This window comes from Myotis yumanensis, unplaced genomic scaffold, assembly GCF_028538775.1.
Source record: "Myotis yumanensis isolate MYYU_CA2020_CCGP unplaced genomic scaffold, mMyoYum1.0.hap1 SCAF_3, whole genome shotgun sequence".
NCBI lineage: Eukaryota > Metazoa > Chordata > Mammalia > Chiroptera > Vespertilionidae > Myotis > Myotis yumanensis.
In genome coordinates this window covers 197,888,897-197,911,860 of record NW_027223754.1, presented here as the reverse complement: position 1 = coordinate 197,911,860, position 22,964 = coordinate 197,888,897, and the positions used below count along the sequence as shown (strand labels likewise).

General features: G+C 39.5%; 1 protein-coding gene across 7 annotated transcripts in view; it reads left to right on the top strand.

The window, feature by feature from the left end:
• ANKS1B (ankyrin repeat and sterile alpha motif domain containing 1B) overlaps nt 1–22,964 on the top strand; it is a 792,232-nt gene that overhangs the window by 429,892 nt on the left and 339,376 nt on the right. For 5 of the 7 annotated variants that reach the window (XM_070410887.1, XM_070410886.1, XM_070410885.1 and 2 more), the window contains exon 15: nt 13,429–13,535. In XM_070410887.1, coding sequence (XP_070266988.1) covers nt 13,429–13,535 — 107 coding nt within the window. Of the gene's footprint in view, nt 1–13,045; nt 13,536–22,964 lie in introns of those variants that run through there. The other 2 variants (XM_070410889.1, XM_070410888.1) reach the window with 2 other exon arrangements.

Sequence of the window (22,964 nt, the reverse complement as noted above, 5' to 3'; positions counted from 1 at the left end):
AGAAGATTGGATGATGCCCACCCACATTGTGAGGGCGATCTTTACTCAGTCTACAGGTTCAAATGTGAGTCTCCTCTGGAAACAACCTCACAGACACACCAGAAATCACCCTGGTACCAGCCCTGCGAGCATCCCTTAACCCAGTCAAGTTGACACATAAAATTAACCATTATAACCATCTTTCTTTTATTTGTTGCACAAATTCTTCGTGAATCTTTAAGCCACAGATCAAATGAACTCTTCTGTAAAGTCTCTTAAGCTCTCTACCTAAGCCAGAGTAAAGGTCCTTTCCTTTTCTCTACATTTTACGTATTTTGTATACACCTCCATTACAGTATTCATCCTCCTCCTGGTAGTTTTCTCTCCACGAGACTATAAGACCCTTGAGGGCAGGACAGGCTCCCTTCCCCCGTGGGCCTCACAGGATGACTGGCACACAGGAGGCCTCAGTGACTTATGCCTGTAATCAGCTTCTTCTCAAAGAAGATTCAGACATTTGCCAGAAGCCTAAAAAGAAGGAGAAATAAGAATTAAATCAGTGGAATTACTATTTTTTTTAAATCAGGTATGCCCTGATTAAATAAATATATTTTGGTATATATATATATATATATATATATATATATATATATATATATATATCTGCCAGAAGATTTTAGCATTTTAGACTTAAATTCCATTTTCTATTTTAGACTATACCCCAGTGCATAAGTTGTCAGATCTGGTTTGTAAAGGCTGGTATTTCTTAAGTGTTTCATAAAGTATTTAGTTCAAAATAAAATTCAAGGCCTTAGGGAAAATTGAATCTGAGCTCCTGATTTGCCTTAGCATTTAAACACCAAAGCATAATCTTGGAACATTTTCCTCCTTAAATCTTGGCTTGGTGATCCAGGACTCTGTTGACCCACAACATTGCCCAGTTCCTGGAATGACTCATCTCTTTCCCTTTTCCTTGTCTTTCACCTGAGCTTTGCATTTCTGTCTGTATTTCCAAATGGCTGTCCTTTCATCAGGGGAAGAAGCATGTTTTTCATTGCATTGTCTCTCTCTTCTTGCTAATTTTCATGGTCAGCTTTTCTCCATAAGGAAAACAGATATGTCATTTGTGTTTCTCAGCTCAGAGGACTTGTAGGATTGGAAAAACGAGATACCGGTACTTTCTAGTTAAAAATAGAATTGTAAGGATCTTTCTTACACTACTCTACCGGAACGAACTCTGTTCACTCCTACTCCTACACCTGTATTACAGGCTTGAAAAGAGAGGAAAGGAGGCTCACAGAGAGGCCATCCCTATTGTTACTAATTGAATGTTCAATTTCTCTCCAAAAATATGGGCCTACCTTTTAATTTCAGTGGGCTCTTCTACCAGTCTCTTAAAAAATGACCAGTCTTTAATTTAAATAGCTTGGACTAAATAACTAGTAGTCCCTTTTTTCCATCTTGAAGCTGGGAATAGGAACCATTCTTTCCTGCCATTGGTGCCCCTTTCTTCTCTTTTCACCCTTAGATGGATGGGGAGACCAGGCTGCTTCGTGCTGAGACCTGGTTGTTGGTGCATCAGATAAGACAAAGCCCCCAATGACATCACTGGTTTTGGGATTCTGATCACTTCACAGTACAATTAGCTCGCCTCTGTTATTTGGCCAGACTGCTCACCCCATTCATTTTTGTCTGTTTGAAACAAAGAAAACTGGGCAAGGAAAAGCACTGATGGCTCAGGGCCAGTCCCTTCGATCCAAGGACTGAATGAACAACACGAGTGTATATTTTACTGACAGTAAAGATAATGAGTGCCTCAAGCATTTGAACAGCGCTTTGTACGTTATAGCGGTTTTTCCACACGTGTTATTTCATTTTAGCTTCACACAGAACCATAAGGTAGGTGGGGCGAGGTGTCACCCTCACTTTACTGACAAAGAATGAAGCCACGGAAACTTGCCCAAGCAGAAAGGTACTCTTTCTATCCCTCCATGCAATAGAATCAAAACAACAGATACATATACAGAGTGGAGAGTAACCAAAATTCAAACCCATTGCCGACTGACTCTAGGGTCTGGGCTCTTTACCATCAGGCGATGCTATGCCAGCTCTCACTGAGTCACGCAGCCCAGGCATCCGTGCACTGCAGACCTGAGAGGCTGAACACCTGTGGGAATGGAAGGGGCTGTCTTTTAGAATCACAGAAAAGCCCTTTGTTGGGTGGAATAGAAATATCTGAGTGATAGGTTTTACCCTTCTCCCACCTCTCATGACTCCCCCTGCTTTTTCCCATTGCTTTGCTCTTTAGAAGCCAAGAATAATGAATGTAAGATGAAGGGTGGGAAGAAGAATACTAAGAAAAACTGGGAAATGATTTGAAAGCATGCCTGCTGGCAGGTGGACAGGTGCACATTCTCCCTCCTGCGAAAAGGCCTGTTTCCCACTCTGTGCACCGGGAACAGAGGTGCAGTAGAGTCGTGGCTGAAAGCTTCTCTCGGGAACCAAGCTACCAGGGATCTAGCCTAACTGGGTGGCTTCATGGACCCCACGGATCTTATTATCCTCCCCTGTGAAAAGAGAGGAAACAGTAATAGTTCACAAGGTTGTCATGGAAGTAATTATGAGCTAATGCCTGCAGAGCCTTTGGAACCTGACCAGAGTAAAAGCATGTTTTCTGTTATCTATAATAATAAAAGCATAATATGCTAATTAGACCAGATGTCCTTCCGGACATCCTTCCAGACGAAGCCAGGGTTGCAGCCACAGGATGGAGGCAGATGCCGAGGCTGTGAGGGACGGATCCAGGCAGCCGCGGCGGCTGTGAAGGCCTACTCTTGCACAAATTTCATGCATCGGGCCTCTAGTTTTACATAATGAGGTAACATTTAAAAGGCCAGAGGCATAGTAAATGCTCAATAAACACAAGTTCCCTTTCTTCAGATAGGGCTTAGATCATTGGGAAGACTCACATTCATTGAAGAGTATGTGTCTTTTGTCAGTTACCTTGGAGCTATGATAAACAGGTATTTATTACATTTTTGAGGAACTAGCCAGTTTCTTTTTTTTTTTTAACTATTTTTCAGTGTCTTATCTTTATCCCTTTCCTAATGCCATTTTCCCACCTAACCAATTTGATAACTGCCACCTCTGCCAAAGCAGTTTACTCATGTTAACCATTTCATCTAGTAGCACCTGTTGAAACAGTATATTAGGTTTCTCTTCTGCTCATGGAAACTGGAGTCACTTAAGCAGTTTCCTCTAACTCACTTCTCTCTGTATGGTTGCAATAGAAAGTCATTATTTTAAGTTTTAATTCCTCTAATCTCAAATGACATTTTCTAGGTGGTAAACCAGTTTTCTCCACTAGCCTATAAATTACATATGTGCAAGGATGTTCAAAGCTATATCCCCACCGCCTAACAAAATGAGTGGAACAAGAGGTACTTTATACGTATTTGCTGAAAATATCAGTCAATGCTAAAGAAATGAATCCTATATAATAAAAGCGTAATATACTGTCTGACCGATGAGTCAACCATTCAGTTGACCACTCGACCAGTCGCTATGATGCACACTGACCACCATGGGGCAGATGCTCCGACCGGTAGATTAGCTTGCTGCTGGGGTCTGGCCAATCGGGAGTGGGCAAGAGGGCCGGACACACCCTGGAGCCCTCCCGTGGTCCCTCCCCAGCCAGCTGGCCCCCATTTGCCCCGATAGAGACGGGACGAGACAGCCCCAATCAGCCCGATCGCCAGCCAGGCGGAGGGACCCCACCTGTGCATGAAATCGTGCACTGGGCCTCTAGTAAATTATAAAAAGAAGTATCCTCCACCCATTAAATAGAGTTTTTAAACCTTACATGCATGACATACATTGGTCTATAGCAGTGATGGCGAACCTATGACAGATGAACTCATTTTTTGGGTTGATTTTTCTTTGTTAAATGGCATTTAAATATATAAAATAAATATCAAAAATATAAGTCTTTGTTTTACTATGGTTGCAAATATCAAAAAATTTCTATAAGTGACACGATACCAGAGTTAAGTTAGGGTTTTTCAAAATGCTGACACGCCGAGCTCAAAAGGTTCACCATCACTGGTCTATAGTTTTCTTTTCTCATAATGTCTTTGTCTGATTTTGATATCAGAGTAATGCTGACTTCATGTCTTGAATTAGAAAGTTATTCTTTTTAATTTTCTGGAAGAATTTATGTAACATTGGTATTATTTCTTCCTTATATGTTTGCTAGAATTCAACACTGAAGTCATTAATGAGGGCTAAATTTTCGTTGTGAAAGTTTTTAAGTATAAATACAATTACTTTAATAGATATTGAATTAGAAAATTCTTCATGAGTGAGCTTTGATAGTTGTGTCTTTCAATAAATTTGTACATTTTACTTAAGTTATTGAATTTATTGGTATAAAATTACTCATAATATTCTTTACTTTCCTTCTTAATATCTGTAGTCTGTAGGCTACCACTTCTCCCATTCTTAATACTGGTAAATCATTTATTCTCCTTTTTTTTCAATCCTGCTTAGCCTGACTAGTGCTTTATCAATTTTATAGATTCTCTCAAATAACAGCCATTGATTTTGTTCCTATTGATTTTTCTTTTTCCTATTTCATTTATTTATCTTTAATTTTTATTTTCTTATTTCTGCTTACTTTTAGGCCTTTTTGTTTTTCTCATTTCTTAAGCTGGATAATAAAATTATTGATTTGAAATTTTCTGTATTTCTAATATATGTACTTAATGCTGTATGTCGGGCCTTGGAGGGAAGGTAGGGGAGGGTGGGGGTAGGGGGAAAGATCAACCAAAGGACTTATATGCAAGCATATAGGCCTAACCAATGGACATGGACAACGGGGAGGTGAGGGCATGAGTCGGGGGGGAGGGGGAGGGGATAACGTGGGGATAAGGACACATATGTAATATCTTAATAAAAATAAAAAAAATAAATTTCTCTTTAAATACTACTTTAGCTACATTTCCAAATTTTTATATGCTGTGCTTTTTATTTTCACTCAATTCAAAATAGTTTTTTAGTATATGATAACGTTTTTAACAAAACCACAAACAAAAGCAGAAATATCAAGATGGAGAAGGTTATGAGGAAATAAAACAACAGCAATCAAATAATCTTCATACAAATAGATAATATAAACATATTGGGAGACTTCAACATAAATATTAAGTAACAGTTAATTAAACAGAAGGAGTAAGTAAAATTCTAGTAATAGACTAGAATAAAATTTTCTAAATGTTTATCAGCAAAACCTAAGAATAGGTTTGGAATAGGACAGAATGGTAAAGGAAAAACATTTTGGAAATTACAGCACATGATTGTAGGAAAGGGAGAATAGAGAAGAAAAAATATTCTGAAGGTCTGATTTTACTGGAATAGGAGGTAAACAGAGTGTCTTGAAGGGGGAAATAATTGGTATATTATTTTCAAATAATTTTAGAAGAGTATGTCTGCTTTTTAGAGCAGGGAAAGTAAAGTAATCGTGAATGGAGTGGAGAAGTATCACAAAATCTCAAAGTTCAAAAGGAAAAAAATGTAATGAGTAAGAATGTCACCAGAACAACAAAATTGAAGAAAAGGAAAATAAGGAAACAAAATATTAAATAAATATAAACATAAAATAAGATGAAATGGTTAAAATCAAGCATGACTGTCATCACCCTAAATTGTATTTGTCCATCAAAATGTAAGCCACCCGACTATAGTTTTTTTTACATTCCATATTAAAAAATAATTAGTTATAGGCTATTTAATACAGGCATCTTTTTTTTAAATGATCATTTTTAAAAGTTAAAAATAACAGGGCAAACACCCAAAACTTGATCACCAAAGAAAAAAATTGATAAATTGACTTTATCAAAATAAAAAACTTTAGCTCTGCAGGGAATTGTGATGAGGATCAAGACTGACTACAGACAGAGAGCAAATATTTGCAAATCAAAAATCCACAAATACCATGTACCCAGAATGTATAAAGAATCCTCAAAATTCAACAATGCAAAAACCAAACAACCCAATTAGAAAATAGGCAAAAGACATGAACAGACATTTTACCAAAAAGCATATGCAGATGCCAAATAAACACATAAAAAAATGTTCAACATCATTAACCATGAGGGAAATGCAAATTAAAACCATAATGAAATATTACTACACACCTATTAGAATAGCTAAAAAAATCTTTTTAAATAGTGGTAACACCAAAGTCTGGTGAAGGTGCAAAGAAACTTTATCTCTCATGCATTGCTGGGTGGAATGTAAAATGTTACAACCACTCTGGAAATAATATGACCATTTATTATAGAATGAAATGTGTATTTACTGTATGACCCAGCAGTAGCACTCTTGGACGTTTATCCTACAGAAATGGAAATGTATGTTCACAGAAAAGCGTGTACACCAATGATCATAACAGCTTTATTCATAATAGCTAAAAGCTGGAAACAACCCTAATGTCTTTCAATGGGTGAATCATTAATCAAACTCTGGTACATCCATACCCTGAAATACTACTCAGCAATAAAAAGAAATGAGCTATTGATACATGGAATAAGTTACATGGATTCCAAGAGAATTATGCTGAATGAGAAAAGCCCATCCCAAAGCTAACATACTGTATGATTCCATGCAGCCAACATTCTTGAAATGACAAAATGATAGAAGTGGAGAACAGATTAGTAGTTGCTAGTTAGAGAGAGGGGAAGATGGCCATGGCTATAAAAGAATACCAAGAGGATTCTTGTGATGGTACTATCTTTATCTTGACCATGGTGATGGTTACACAGTCCACATGTGATAAAACTGCAAAGGACTAAACACATACATGCACACACACACACACACACACACACACACAAATGAGCACATGTGAAACTGGTGAAATCTGAATAAGATCAATGGATTTTATCTATGTCGATTACCTGACTGTGATAGCATACTGTAGGTAGACGTTACCATTGGGGAAAACTGGGTAACATCTATACAGAATTTATTTACTATTATTTCTTATAACTGCATAGGAATCTATAATTAACTCAAAAAGTTTTTAAAAAGAAAATGAAGGCCTGGAGATAGAATAATGAATAGCATATAGTGAATAAAATATTAGTCAATATTGCGGACTATTATACAGTTATTTCAAAGAATAAATCATAGTTTGTCATTTACTTGGTTGAATTTCCATAAGGCTTTGTTGAATGAGAAAAGTAAGGTTCAGAAAAGTGAGTGTGATATGATTCTGTTTTTTAAGAACAACTTCCAAAAGTACCCCCAGATATACATATCATACACACATGCATATATATTTATACATATCTGTGTGTGTTTGAGAAATAGATTTGGCAATGGGTAAATGTGCATGGAAGATACTAGTTTGTTAACCTGAATCATCTTGAAGAGAAGATGGATGATACAGATAGTATGGAGGAAGAAGTAAACCAAAAAAAAAAAAATGAAAATGAAAAAAGAGCACTAAAAACACCAATATACATATAAATAATAACAATGTACACATATGTCATTGTATGTATTTTTTTCATATGAATTTAAAGAAAATTTAAGAATTATTTTTATTACTATTTAATAATTGTAATTTTATTGAGAAATAATTTATATATCATTCAATTCATCCATTTGAGGCATATAAATTCAGTGGTTTTTAGTATATGCACAGAGTTGTGCAACTGTCACCACAATTTTAAAACATTTTTGTCACCCTAAAAAGGAAACCCCGTATCTATTAACAATCACTCACTGTTTATCCCCAAGCCTCTCTCCCTACCCCTATGCAACCCTACCACTAATCTACATTCTGTTCCTATAGATTTGCCTATTCTGGATATTTCATATACTAGTAAATGGCCTACCACTTAGCTTGTCCTAATGGAGCTACTAGCCTCCTTTTATTTGTTTATCATAAAAAATCTCTATTGTTTTTCATACCCCACTTAGGCTTGAACTTCCTCAGACACTATCCTATATAATAAAGAGGTAATATGCAAGTTAACCCTCACATCCTCACAAGATGGCTGCCTACAACCAGGCTGGCAAGGGGGTTAGTGAGGGATGACCAAACGACTGAACAAGCAGGCTGCATGGGGCGACCAGCCAGCAGGGGGTTAGTGAGGGACAACCAAACGACTGAACAGCAGGCTGCATGTGACGACCAGGCCGGCAGAGGGGTGCAGTTGGGGCGATTAGGCTGGTGGGGGAGCAGTTAGGGGTGACCAGGCCAGCGGGGTGGGGGGCAGTTAGGGTGATCGGCAGGTGAGTGATTAGGAACCAATGTTCCAGGATTGTGAGAGGGATGTCTGACTGCCGGTTTAGGCCTGATCCCCAGGCAGTTGGACATCTCCCAAGGGGTCCCGGATTGGAGAGGGTGCAGGCTGGACTGAGGGACCCCCCCCCCCCCCACCAACACCCCATGCACGAATTTTGTGCACCGGGCCTCTAGTTTCAAATAAAATCAATTTCTTGGGATAGAGCTTTAGAGCTCTCTGTACTTAATAACTGACTCTCCCTTTTGGCAAGGACTTTGAACCACTGGGCAGGGATGGTAGCCTCATCCCTGGTCTAATCATCTTCTCAGCTTGCTTTCTGGGCACAGACCCTCATCCCTATAGTTAAGTTGGATGAGGGCCGCAAGGGCCTCAATGTTCCTAGCTGGCCACAGTGGGATAGAGCCTCTGGTTTATGAATGGCGGCTGGATGGACAAAGGGAACCCCTGACATCTCAGCCACATACCCACCAGAAATTTAACCTCTGCACCTTGGAGTTAGAAGGAATCAGAAATGTTACTGGCCTGGTCCTTTAGGTAAGTTACTATATCCTATGATGGGAGCTGGTAGCTGGGGAGAAACAGAGTCCCATCCTCTGGGGCACACCCACCTAGAGTGTAGTTTCTTTCCAGCTGAGCTAGGGAGGAAAGGGAGGGAGGGAACATGTCATGGCCCCAGGGCCCTAGATTCTCTCTGTTCTTACATGTTTTCGTACATTTTCTTAAAGAAATATTTCTTCATCTTCTGTATGTTTTTGAAACAATTTCCAGTGACTCTAAATCAGTGATTCTCAACCTGTGGGTCAAGACCTCTTTGGCGGTCGAACGACCCTTTCACAGGGGTCACCTAAGACCATCCTGCATATCAGATACTTACATTACGATTCATAACAGTAGCAACATTACAGTTATGAAGTTGCAATGAAAATAATTTTATGGTTGGGTCACAACATGAGGAACTGTATTTAAAGGGCCAGAAGGATGAGAACCACTGCAAATGGTATATATATATATATATATATATATATATATATATATACACACATACTAGTGTATATACGGTTGTGTTTGTTTGGCTTGGGATAGGGTCCATGGAGTGTCTTTACATTGCTATTCTGGAAGTGGAACCCCCAGGATTATGTTTTAAAAGACTGTGTCAAAGAAAGACTGGCTTCGTCACACACCCTGAGCTTCAATTCCCTTATCTATAAATGGGGATCATAATCCACGCCACGCTGCTCAGGTCAGAGTAGCACAGAATAACTGTTAGTTTTTCTCCTTTACCTCCTCTTATCTCACTTTTGGGACTTGGAGAAGTTCTAGTTGAATAAAGGAATCTGCCCAATAATGCATTGATAGGCTTTAAGAATTTTAAGACTCCAAGAAAGTGTTTCAAGTAAAGTGAGAAATATACTTAGACACTATTTAAAAAATGATCTTCAGACCCAGACCAGGGTTCTTTTAGAGGTTTGCCTCAAGGTCCTTTCTTCTCTCCCTCCCTCCTTCCCTCCCTCCCTCCTTTCCTCCCTCTCTCCCTCCCTCCCTCCCTCCTTTATTCTCTCCTAACTCACTTCCCTCCTGCATTATCGTCTTTCACCAATATATGAGAATCACTGAGTAGAAATTGAATGATTGAACAGTTAAAAGAATAAAATTCAATCGGTCTGTATAATAATTTTCGAAGACTGGGCAGTATTCTCTCTGAGCTGTGTGTTTATGTAACAGTCTGGCCCGTGGAAAAAACCCACCTCGATAGATGATAGATAGATAGATAGATAGATAGATAGATAGATAGATAGATAGACAGACTGACTTTCTTTCTATTTTCTTTTCATGAAAATACCATGAAAATCATTTCTACTGTCACTCATTCCTTGAACAAAGATGATTTAATGCCTGTAATGTATGTGGCATTCTTCCCTGTATTTTAGCCCTGGCACACATCTTAAGAAATGAGAGCCCTAGCTGGTTTGGTTCAGTGGATAGAGTGTTGGTCTGCAGACTGAAGGGTCCCGGGTTCAATTCCAGTCAAGGGCACATGCCTGGATTGAGGGCTCAATCCCCAGTAGGCAGCAGATCAGAGGTAGCCGATCAATGATTCTCTCTCATCATTGATGTTTCTGCCTCTCTCCTCCTTTCCCTTCCTCTCTGAAATCAATAAAAATACTTTTTAAAAAAGAGAGACGAGATAGGATTTGAGAACCTGGTCAGTCAGCATATGTCTTACCAAGGCAAAACAATATTGCAGTGTTTTCTCACTTTTTGTGTAGCTTATTGACGTACTAAGTTTAAATAATCAGGAGGAACAATATGGATGTGACCCTAGGAAAGATGGCAATTAATACTCAATTTTACTCCACCTCATACCAGCTTTAGAGTTGTCCAAGGACAAAGAGTGTTTTGTTTTTAAGTTCTCATACAATTAATGTTGAGCAACCAGAATCTCTTAAAATTTATTTCTAGAATGCCACAAACTTTTTGACTTTCTTGAAAGGTCTAGAACCAATCAGGGATAAATTCTAATAGAGTAAAAGAGAGGATGAGGATGATAAAAATTCACCTGAAAATTCTATTTAGAAACCCAACTATCTTTTATAAAGAATTCAGATACTTGGAAAAGATTTCAAAATGAAAATACAATTTTAAATCAAAACTAGGAGGATTTTATGTGAAATGAGAGTTACATTATTTGGTTTAGCAGATGCATACTGCTTCCTTACCACGTGCAATATTAGGAAGAACATTCGTACATTCAAGAAATAAGTCTTGTACGCTAATAACTATAATGTTAGACAGAAAATAGTTATTCTAATAAAGAGCCTAAAAATGCCACTTAAGACAGATAAGGAAGAGATTCATTCCTGTTAGGGGATTAGAAAAGATTTCACAAGGGAAGTGCCATCTGATTCAAAACCAACGAAGGGACAGAAATGTGGGAACAGAATAAAACCAACTGAAGTCTGTTATAGGCTGCCTTCAGAGACCAGCCAGTAATCCCACCTGACTGGAACCCCGGGGAAAGGGAAATCAAGGTGGTTTATTTGTCATCGATCATAAAGATGCCCCAAAATATTATCAAAGAAGTTGAGAGTTTATTTTGAAGCCAACTGAAAACCTAGGAAGAGTTTTGGGAAAGGAAGTAATTATCAAAACAGTATCTTAGAGAACTTATTCTGACACACATAAAATAGATTTTTAAAATATTAGAGGTAGAAAGACCCGTGTAGAAGCCACTGTTGCATGGGCCAGGTGGCCTGAACTAAGATCGCAGAATTAGAGTCAATCAAAGTTCCATACACGTGAGACAGGAAAAAGAATCAAGGGAGCAGAGGCCAGAGACACTGTGGTGAGGGATGCTGGGAATTTGGGAACTGGTGTCCGCAGCGAAAGAGAAAGTGTGCTAGGTGCTTTGAGGTTTAATGTCTGTGTGTCAGGGAGGTTGGCAATGTTCTTAAAAAGAGAAAGGAAACAGAGAAAGATAAAGTTTGGGGAAAGAAGGAAAATGATATTTCATTCATTCAGTAAATATTTATTGAGCACCTACTATGTGGAGTGGGGGAAGGGGAGGGGAGAGTTATCTTTAATTTTTAAAACACACTGTTCCCAATCTGTGGGGACTCCAAAGGTAGAGCTGGAGCCAGTGGGTAGAGTCAGGTAGGAAGTAAAATAGCTTTCTAATAAATGGAGTCCTCTTGATAAGTAGTGAGGGCTCCGTTACAGGCAGTATTCAAGCATAAATTAGATGATGGTCTCCCAGGAACACTGTGACAAGGGGTTCTTGTGGTAAGGGGGAGGTGAGACTAGCCTTTCTGCGAGTTCTTTCCCAGTCTTAAGTAAGAGTCTGTTCTTTCTGATGATCTAGTCCTCTGGGTTCTATTATTAATCTCTCGTTTCTCTCAATTATTAAATAAATTACTCAATCTGTCTGCCATTCAGTAAAACTCACACATTTACATCTGTTATTCTTGAATTATTTTTGGTGAGGGCTCCTCTTCTTTATTAAACAATTCTACCCAGTAATGTTACCTTTACAGCACATTTAGGATGATAACCCTGGTAGACCGGGTTATAAATATCAGAGGGGAAAAGGATTTCTTATGCCAAATAATATTTTTGTTTAGAAGGAGCCATGCAAACAAGAAACGAATTATCTTGACTTCAAGATTGCGATGCAGTTTCTGTATGTTACAGTAATTCAAAATGAAAAAGGAATCTCAGAGATGTTCCTTTATATATATAGCCTGCGAAAGAAAGAGAATAATGATTCTCCACACATTGTAAAGCTTTAGATCAGAAGCATTTATCTCTGCTGCATTTTAAGAAGAAGAAAGGGAAGGGAAGAAAAGGAGAAAGGGAACCTGTCGTGAGCTCTGCTCACAGCTATGGTTAAAGCTTTGCATTTCCTGGTGTCTTTTGAAACGTAAAATTCCACAACAAACAGCTCTGTAATGTATAACCGGTATGAAGATGCAATTCAGATTTAAGCGCTTTGGTTTGCTTTTGAATCTTGCTATTTTCTGCATTTGTTTTGACTGCTCTCATCATTCAAGATTGACGCTTGGATGGGTGTGTAGGAGGAAGCAGCTTACAGCTTGCAGACAAAAAAAAAAAATCTGCCTTATCTGATGGCTATTATTGAAAATGCGAGGTGTAGCCTGGGCTGGGTAATGAAGGGGAGCGAGCGAGGGGGAGCAGGGAGCATGGAGCTGCATACTGATGAGTGTAGGAGTACTTGATAAAGAGAATTCTGGCTGCTGGCCGTGCACTGCTCATTGTGGAGTACTCCAACAATCACATAGCACGCAGACCAGCCTCGGCCGACAGCTTGCTATGCCTTCTACCGCTGCCTGGTTCTGGGGGCTGTATGACGTCCTGATCGGTAGTAAAGATTAATATGTGAGAAATGTGGAGCTAGGATCAAGTCAGACTCCACAGCCTGCCTGGCAAACTATGTGTTACTTCTGACTTTGCTCTCTCGCGCGCCGGGAACGCTAATCTGTCAAGCTGGCGGGCTCCTTTGATAGCAACTTTCCCAGGAGCATGATGTGGCAATGCCACCTCTCAGCCCAGGACTACCGCTATTACCCCGTGGACGGCTACTCCCTGCTTAAACGCTTCCCTCTTCATCCTCTTACAGGACCCAGATGCCCCGTCCAAACAGTGGGACAATGGTTGGAAAGCATTGGGCTACCTCAGTACGAGAACCACCTGATGGCTAATGGATTTGACAATGTGCAGTTTATGGTAAGACGCTCTCTGTGCCCACAGAGCTGCCTTTTGTCTGTCTTTGCTTCTCATGTGTCTGACATGGCTCAGAAGCAGCCCGATTTGCACCAAAACCGGTCAGTTTTATATCTGTAGCGGCATCGGGAAAGGGGATGCCCTCAGGGCTGAACTTACTGTGTACATAGAGACACTTGCTGAGAAATGAGATCGAGAGGCGTCCATGTGCGTGTGTCTGATATGAATGAACCGGTGAGAGGACTATTTATAGGCAGCGAGAGGAGATGAACATTTGTGTCCTCCCTTCCATTCTTTGTGTGATTTTTTATAAATTTGTAGTTTCTGAATTCCCCGGGGTCGATCAGCCCCTCTTCAGTGGATTCTGGGTGCCTAAAGACATAGGATTTCGTGTGAGCATCAGCAGTTAGGGATTCAGTGGACAACGTGTTATGTTTACAGTGTGAAGATCATTTGTTTCCTGATCATTGTTCGATAGGCAGTTTAAGTTGTGTTATCGAACGACCTTTAGTTCCTTAGCAAACTGTTTCAGACGGTCCATTCTGGAGAGCATTCACTTACTTACACGTGCTGACTGAGGAGCATGGAAGTAATTGTTTGTTACTTTAGGGAAAAACAAACACTTGCATCAGTTAGCTGTCAATATTCAGAAGGAGAGGCTAATGGGCTGAGCACATGCATGTACTTCTGAATACTGGTCTGCATGCAGTCTAAACCCGGTGCGGTGTGTGCGAACTTCTCATGGTGGTGAATATAGGTGAGGAAGGAGGAGAGGGAGAGGTGCAGACGGGCGATCCAGCTTTCTAATCATTCACACGCCTCCCTCAGTGCTCATCACTTTCCCTTGTTAAGCTACGTCACCGTCCTTATTACCTTACCTTGCTTTTAAGGTCCCATCACACATATTGCCTATCCCTAAATTCAGAGAGAGAGAGAGCTTCATAACATAGGCATGTAGCACGCAAATGTAGAACTAATGAATAGCTATTTCTAAATAAATTGCTGGAGCCGACACCTGAGGCTTATTAACACCAAAACTGCTAACAAAACACGAAGAGCTAGTTATGTCTTTTTATCTCCATTGGAGATTCTTTTTCTCCAAGCCTGACTTGACGATTATTACAGATTTGAAAATCATTCAAATTGTTCAACTTCTGCCTCTTCTCCAAAAAAGGTGTATGCCCCATGAGCTTTTTATAAAAAGCTACTAAATGCATCAAAACATATGAGCTCTAGGTAATTGTATACAATGAACTCTTTATGAACCTTTTTTTTTTTTTTTTGCAATGAGATGTGTAGCTACTGCATTTTTCTCATGTTTAAGAATACCATCACTAATTAGACAGGAACGATATTGTGGGTATTAAAATAGGGGGGAAAAGTGAAATTTTTAGATTTAGGACACTACACAGATGACACCAAGAACTAGAGGGACTATCAAACAGAATGAAAATCTTTACATTGTTACTTACGTTTACGGCACATTTTGACAAGTATGCTTTCTCCCTCTCTCTACTTGAGATAAGACTCTCATTCCTACTCCTCAAACTCTCGTCCAAATTTATTCTGGTCCCATGAGAAGTGAGGTAGGTTTTTGGGTTCTCTGGAATATTTGGCTGCTTTGAAAGATTTTAATTCAGCATAATTTTCCCCTGAATTTTAAACACTTTTCAGCAAATATAATCCCCCTTTGAAAGCCTGGAACTGAAAGGTTAATCAAACAGGTTTCAAATAAGCATTTGGAGATCGTAAAAACATTCATGAATGAAATATGTATGAGCACTCCAAAATGCATCTGGAAGGCAAAAACCCTGTACCTACATAATAAAACCAAGGTCTGATCTCCTCCATAGATTATTGTCTTTATTTTTTTCAATTCTAAGTATTCCCAGGATTATGTAAAATTTTCCAGAAATTAAGAAAACGTGGTTAATTCAGAAAAGTCAGTCAAATACTTTCTTCATGGGACAGAATCAATTTTAAAAGCTTTGAATTATCATTTAGAGGAATTAGTTAATTATGTAAAGGAAGCAAATCATAAAATGGTTGTCATCAATTATTGCTTTAAATGCTGCTATCAATCATTTATTTGCTACTACTATCATAAAAAATCAATTTCTGCCTTTATAAAAATTATTTCTTGATCTCCATAATCTAATTTATTTCATTATGAACTTAGTTAAAGTACACTGATATGCTCAGGCCATTTTAACAAACAGATTTCATTAATGTAGGGAAAAATCCGTTAGATCAGCTCAGTCTCTACTCGGTATCATAGTCTAGCTTTTGTTTTTCTTGAAGCACATTCTGACCTGCATTTATTCATCCTGTTGCCTAAGCAACAAGCACCACACTTCTATTAACTATGATGTAGTGCAGGTCTTATTAGCTTTTTAGAGCCACGCAGTACAGACATCAAAAGGCTATAATTAACATTCGTTAAAGCATCGTAGTAGTAGATCCATGCATAGATATACTTTACCTAGGAGACATTCTCAAGAGTTAATTTTTATTTAATCAGTATTCCATTAATGAATGGGAGTTTTAAAGGGTCCATGTAAGTAACTTTCAAAGTATTTCTTAAAAGCTTTAACAAAATTTTTTGCTCATTCTGTTCTACATACTCTCACACACAAACACGATATACAGGTGGTTTATCTACATTGTTATAATTAACGTTAATAAAGATTTCTTACATCCATTGCTAGACATGGTTAGAAAAGAAGGATCCCCATTTATTTTTAAATATCTGTCAATTATGGCTTCTCCTTTGGTCTCTTATCCTTATCCTTGATTTTATTGATGTGTGAATCTGAAAGGCAAAATTCCAAACTTTGTCTTTAAGTATCTGGTTCTGGTTTGCAGAACAGGTGTACACACAGCCTTGACCCTTCTGTATCCTTAAATATATAAGATAAATGAAAATTGATGTAATCAATGAATAGCTACAAAAGTGCATCAGGTCACGTAAGATTTGGGGAAAGTCAAATCTATGTTGCAATCATAAACCCTTTCCACACAGCATCCTTTGTCAAAAGACTTATGCAGGCCCTCACTCTACCTGTGCAGCCCCTTCGAGTGGTACATCAGCTCCCTCCCAGTTAGGCATGTGTGCCTGCTACTCGCTAGCCTCTGGGAATGCAGCCTCCTGGTCCTCTGACATCCCACCTATTTTGCCCAAGTTTGCAACATATAGAATGTATATAAGTTTCAAAGTTACTTTTTTTTTTTCACCAAGGAGTTTAGGTACGAAATGATTATCATACAAAATGCACATGCTTAGCTACTTCCTTATTCTATATTTTTCTGTCATCATCTCTATTTTTCCAAGTCTGATGACTGCTTCCTTCATTTTAAGTCTCAAACTATCTATTCTTATCTTGATGACTGTTCATTTGTACTCTCCAGCCTTCCCCCTCCAGACTGCCGTTTCCTTCCCTTCCCCTCTTTTATTCTCAAAGGTCTAACTCAATCCCTGCCTTGTTTATGTAGCTTTCCTTAATGACTCCAGTCCTCAGCAGCCTCTCTCTTCTCTGAAATCATGTAGTGGTTGTATTTGGTATGAAAAATTACCTTTGGCATGCCATTATTCACTCTAGAATTAGGAGTTAACTTTTCACTTGTATATATCTTGTCTCCTCCACTAGACCGGACACTTCAAGTCCAAGTTCTGTGTATTCAATTTTCTTTATTATTTTTTTTTTCTGAAAGATTTGTCAGTCTTATTTTTTCCTTTTAATTTTATTTTGTATTGGTTTCAGGTGTACAGCTTAGTGGTTAGACAATCATATACTTCACATAGTGTTCCCTCGATATTTCCAGTAACCCAACTGGCACCATACAGAGTTATCGCAATTTTATGAACTATATTCCCTAGTATTTACTTTACTGGTACATCCTCGGGACTGTTTTGTAGCTACCAATTTGTACTTCTTAATCCCTCCACCTCTTTTACCCAGACCTCCAGCTCCCCTCCCTGTATTCAATTTCCTTGCCTTTCTCACAACTCCTAGCATGATGCTGTATACCTAGAAATCTCCCATAAACACTAAATGCATAGCAGATTGTTGGAGATGGACCTTCCAACCTCATTTTTAACCCGGAAGCCTTGTTTTGCCAGTGGGAACATGGAGCACTAGAATTCTTCATTTATTAATGCAGCAAATGCTGCTTGAATATATTCTATGTTCTAGGGACAGTATTAAATACTAGTGATGTAACAATGAACATACACGATCCTTGACCTCCAGCAGGTTACAGGATTGCCCTCAGACCTGTCATATTATTTGCATGAACATGGCGCACATATTCCTTTATTTGCTCATACACACACTACATCATGGGGATCTTACCCCCATCCTTTCAGATAATCACCATCTTTCAGCATATTACTTACTAGAAATTGTTTTTCCAGCAACAAATTACAGTAGGCAATGAAAAGATAAAATCTATGATAGCGTGGAGCAAAGGAAGATGAAGATACTGATAACATCAAAACACTGGCAGTGTTACTGTAGATTTATAGACCAAAGACTAAATTAGGAAGTTTATATTACTTGGAGGAGGACTGACTCATAGCCTCACCAGAGTAACTAGCTGACAGTTATATTTGCAAACTCTAATCAAAAGGGAAAAAGCCTTGGTCAAGTGGCTCAGTTGGTTGGAGCGCCGCCCTGTACATCAGAAGTCTGCGGGTTCAATTCCCTATCAGGGCACTTACCTAGGTTGTGGGTTTGATCCCCAGTTGGGGCATGTGTGGATGTTTCTCTTTTCTCTCTCTCTTTCTCTCTCTCTCTCTCTCTCTCTCTCTCTCTCTCTCTCTCTCCCTCTTTCTCTCCCTCCCTCTCCCTCTCCCTCTATCTCTCTATCTCCTTAAAATCAGTAAACATATCCTTGAGTGAGGATAAAAGGGGAGGGGGGGTGAAATTATTCCAAATTATCTTTTTTTTTTAGCATCTACTGTGTTTCTACTAATTGCCCTCTAGGTTGACTAGGAATGTTTTGACCATAATTAAAATGTTCAAAATGCAGCCTTTACAGAGCAAGAAATAAAAGTAACACAGGAGCCTTATGTGAACTGGCATTTTTGTACACTTGGTGGATAGCATTCATAAAGAAAAAGTGCTAAAGGTCAGAGAGAATGCTGCCTACTAGCCTCTGAAGTGGTGCCACAGAGCTCTTAGAAAAGTCATCCATTTGAACAAAAGATTTGAGCAGGATTCATCTGACCAGTATGTAACTGAAAAATTTCACCATTTTTATGTGCATTTTACATGTTAATGGACTTGCTTCTCTTTTCATCTTTTACATAACTTTTCTGTAATAAGAGCACCATTTGTGGTTAACCCGATAAAATGACCTTTTAAGTATCTTAGCATCAAATCATGATCCAAGGAAGAAGTTAAAATTGTGAAGCAGAAAAATAAATTATCCCTACAGGGTAAGACTAATCGTCCCCATGATGATTTCTTGTTTCAAATATTGTTTAAGAAAATGTTATAAAGTTACTGAGTTTTAAAGGCACAAGAGGAAAAAATACCTTCCACACTCTCCACACCTTCCTCTTTCTGACAAAGGCGAGGCTCTGGGTTGAGTGGGTTGCTTTATATTGAAAGTTCAGCTATAATTCTTCAAACTCATTTAGGCCAGTAGTTACACACCCACTTTTACAAAACATAAAAGACATTGTGTTTTTCAACTGCAGGCATTTAATGTCTCTTGGTATCCAAAAGGGAGTATAAATGGTGATGGAAGGAGACTTGACTTTGAGTGTTGAACACACAATCCAGTATACAGATGACATATTATAGAATTGTACACCTAATACCTATCTAATTTTATTAACCAGTGTCACCCCAGTAACAGTTTTTTAAAAATCTGTTGGTATCCAAGAGTCAAAGCAAGGAGGAAGTTACTCTTTTCTGAACAACAGCATAATCACAAATCTGATAGGCAACAGCCTCATTGTGGCGTGTGAGAGAACTAAAGACTTCTCATTTCCACTGTCTTGCTTCTCTATGATTCGGTTTACTCATCTGTAAAATCAATCTAATGAGGATCTGGGAGCAAGGTTCTTTGGGCTTGTTATTTAATATTTTGAGCTCTTTAAAGATGCAGGGTACAACTCTGGTGCTGGCAGAGCAATTAATTCTTCGTGTAGATCTCATTAGCCCGAGAAAGATGCTGATTGCTTGTGCAGTGGAAAGTCAGACAGGAGGGCATGTTCAGGGATGACCACCTTCGGAGAGAGGCTTTCGGAAATGACATGAGCCACAATCATCTCTGGTGATACCAAGGAGAGAGCCTTTTCGTCCACCTGGAAGTTCCTCCGATTACATGTTTAAGCACTACAATGCGCTGCCCCATTTTCTGATAATGCAGTACTACAACTCCCATGACTAACTAAGGCTGACATGCATTGTCTTTTAATTTAGTCATCCGGCATGGCTGCATAATTTGATCTTCACTGTTACTTCCAATGGCCAGGTATTTGGGATGAGTAATTTACTTGATGAATCAGAAAATGTATTAAAACTGCTGAATTACAGCCTCGTTAAGAAATCCAGCCACAGTCATATTTCTTTGCTTCTTTGAAAAGACAGTCTCTCCAACAAGCGCTCAGTGGCAGCGATCTTCACTGTCTCACTTCTGGTCAGCTCCGAAACCCTTATAATCCTGCCTGCTTCCCAACTCTTCTGCTGAAATTGTCCCCCTTTAAGTCAGCTGTGACCTGCTTTTAGTCAAACCCCAACCCCTTTCCCCCCCACCCCCTCACTTCATTTCTCTTCGCCTTCTTTACAATGTCTGGTTTTTACTATCTACTTCTTATTAACATGCACTCCCTTATTCATTTTTATTGGGGTTCTGTGACATTTTACTGCCTTTCCCAATCATTTCTGTTCTCCTCCTCCTCCTCCTGCCTCTGCATGTGTGTGATGCTCTGCCTGTCCATCCGGTAGGGAGATAATTGGTTCTCATAGATCCAGAGCTGTCCCTACTCTTCACCTCTTTCTACCTGGCTTCCAGTTGCTGTCCAAGCTACCTAACAAGCATTTCCATATACATGTGTACATTTAGCACAGAGCTGTCATAGAATAAATTCCCAACAAATGTTAAGTATTACACAGCCAGAGTGATCTTTCTTAAGCACACGTTTGCTTTAGCACTACCCTGTTTACAGTAATTCATTGATTCTCGACTCCGTATGAGACATTATATTTCCAAAATCCTTCAGATGACTTTCACATGCAGGATACCTCATGACCTGCCTGAGCCCAATGCGTTTTCCAGCCTCATCTGTTACCATTTCCTCTCCAAACGGCACATTTTTCTTGCTTGGCCTTTGCATGTGCTGCTCTCTCTGCCGGGAATGACCTTCCTTCCCCTCTTCACTCCTTTTTATCTTTTAGTTCTTAGCCTAGTTGTCCCTTCTTCTAGCTGTCACTTCTCCCCAACCCTCCTTCTGTAGTTTTCTGTCTTACCACTTATCTCACTGTATTACCTATTTCCTTGTCCACCACCTCTGCCACACACAAACACTGGAACAGGGGTTGGCAGACTTGTTCGGTAAAAAGCCAGGTAGTAAACATTTTAGGCTTTCAAAGCCACGTGGTCCCTGTTGCAACTGTTCAACTCTGCTCTTGTAGCATGAAAGCTGCCGTAGATAATCCATAGTGATGGACATGGCTGTGTTCCAACACTCTATTTACAAAAACAGGCAGATTTGGTCAATGAGTCATAGTTCGCTGCCCCCCGCTCCCCTCACCGATGTTTAACTCTTTGAGAATTAGAAATTATGCTTTGATCCTCTATATCCCCATGGTTTACATATGTAGACACGGTAACCATTTGATGAAAGGAGGAAGGAAGAACAAATAAGGATGGGGGGAAGGAAGGAAAGAAAGGAGAAGGAGAAAGGGAGTGAGGGAATCAGGCAGGTGGCCACAGCAAGGTTCCTGAAGGCCTGTTAGTTTAAGGAGAATGCAGATAATAGGGATATTTAGACTCTAAGTCCAGTTTTCAGGAGTCTGACAAAAGTAAGAAAGAGAGTGTTTTTGTTCTAACCAATCAGCCTGGAGTATATTTTCAGCAAGGGAACTGCACGGGCATAGGAACTAGGAAAACACAGCTGCAGAGGAAGCCCGCTGGTCCCTCTGGTTGGAATTCCTTTCTCTTCCTCTTCACCTAATTGTGCAGTATTGTTCAGGATTCAGCTTAAACATCACTTCCTCTAGGAAGTATTTCCTAATACCATCCTGTTATCTGGCTGGCAAAACTGACCCATTCCTGTGCACTCCTGGCCCTAGGCTGGTCCTTATTATCCTGCCTTGCAATTTCATTATCTGTTCAGATGTCTGCCTCCCACCCTATAAAGTATCCTTCAAGGCAGAGGTGGGGGTCTTGTTTATCTTTGTATTTCTAAAGCCTAGCATGGTGCCTGGCATATAGTAGCATCTCAATAAATATTGATTGGATGGAATTCTTAAGTTCCATTCAGTTCCATTTAATTTATCCCCTGAAATTCTTATCATATCCCTGTCACTAAGTATTGCTATCCTCATATCTATAAATGAAGAAAAGGAGACACAAAAAGGTTAGAAAAACCCTGCGCCACCTAAATTTTGAAACCAAACCAAAAAAGGACCTGAAAGTCCCTGCTCAATTCACTAAGACCATATTGTGTCATCCTTCCACCCCTTCATTCATTCAGCAAATGTTTGTAGAGCACCTGCTAGATTGCAGATACTGAACAGGACGCTGGTCCTGCCCTTGAAGCATTCCCAGCTTGTCATACTTCCTGTCCTTTAAGCGATTTATTTATCTCACATCTCCTTACCTTTTCACCTCATCCCCACTGCTTCTCGAGAGAGCCTCTGCTTTAACCAGATCAGAACCCTCACTGCCAAACAAATATAAACCTTCACTTTTGTTCATGGTTTCCCTCCTGCCTAACATAGCCTATATCTTCCAATTTGCCTATTCAAGAAAGACCCCTTCCTCAAGGCCTTGGTCCCTCCTCCTGCTCTGTGGAGCCGTTCTCTGCTGATCTGGGCCCTGTTCCCCTCTCCAGCTTCACCTCTTACCCTGGTAAGCTCTGAATGACTTATAGTCCTACAACTATGCCACACTTGCTGACGGATCCATGTCTCTGCACACATTGTATCTGATGTATACTGTTCTCTGCCCAGGACACTGCCTTCCTGCACTCATTCTGACCCTAGGAAACTCTTACTTAAAAATCCCAGCTCAGAAGTTCCTTCTGGGGAGGCTGTAGTGAATTATTTGGTATTGCTCAGCTATTCTTCAGCGGCCTCCCATGACACCCTGTACCATGTACCTGCTCCTTCCTAACATAGCCTATATCCTCCAAATATATATATCTATTGGAGCAGGCTTCTCATACAGGGCTGAATTACCTGCTTCTTTACTTAA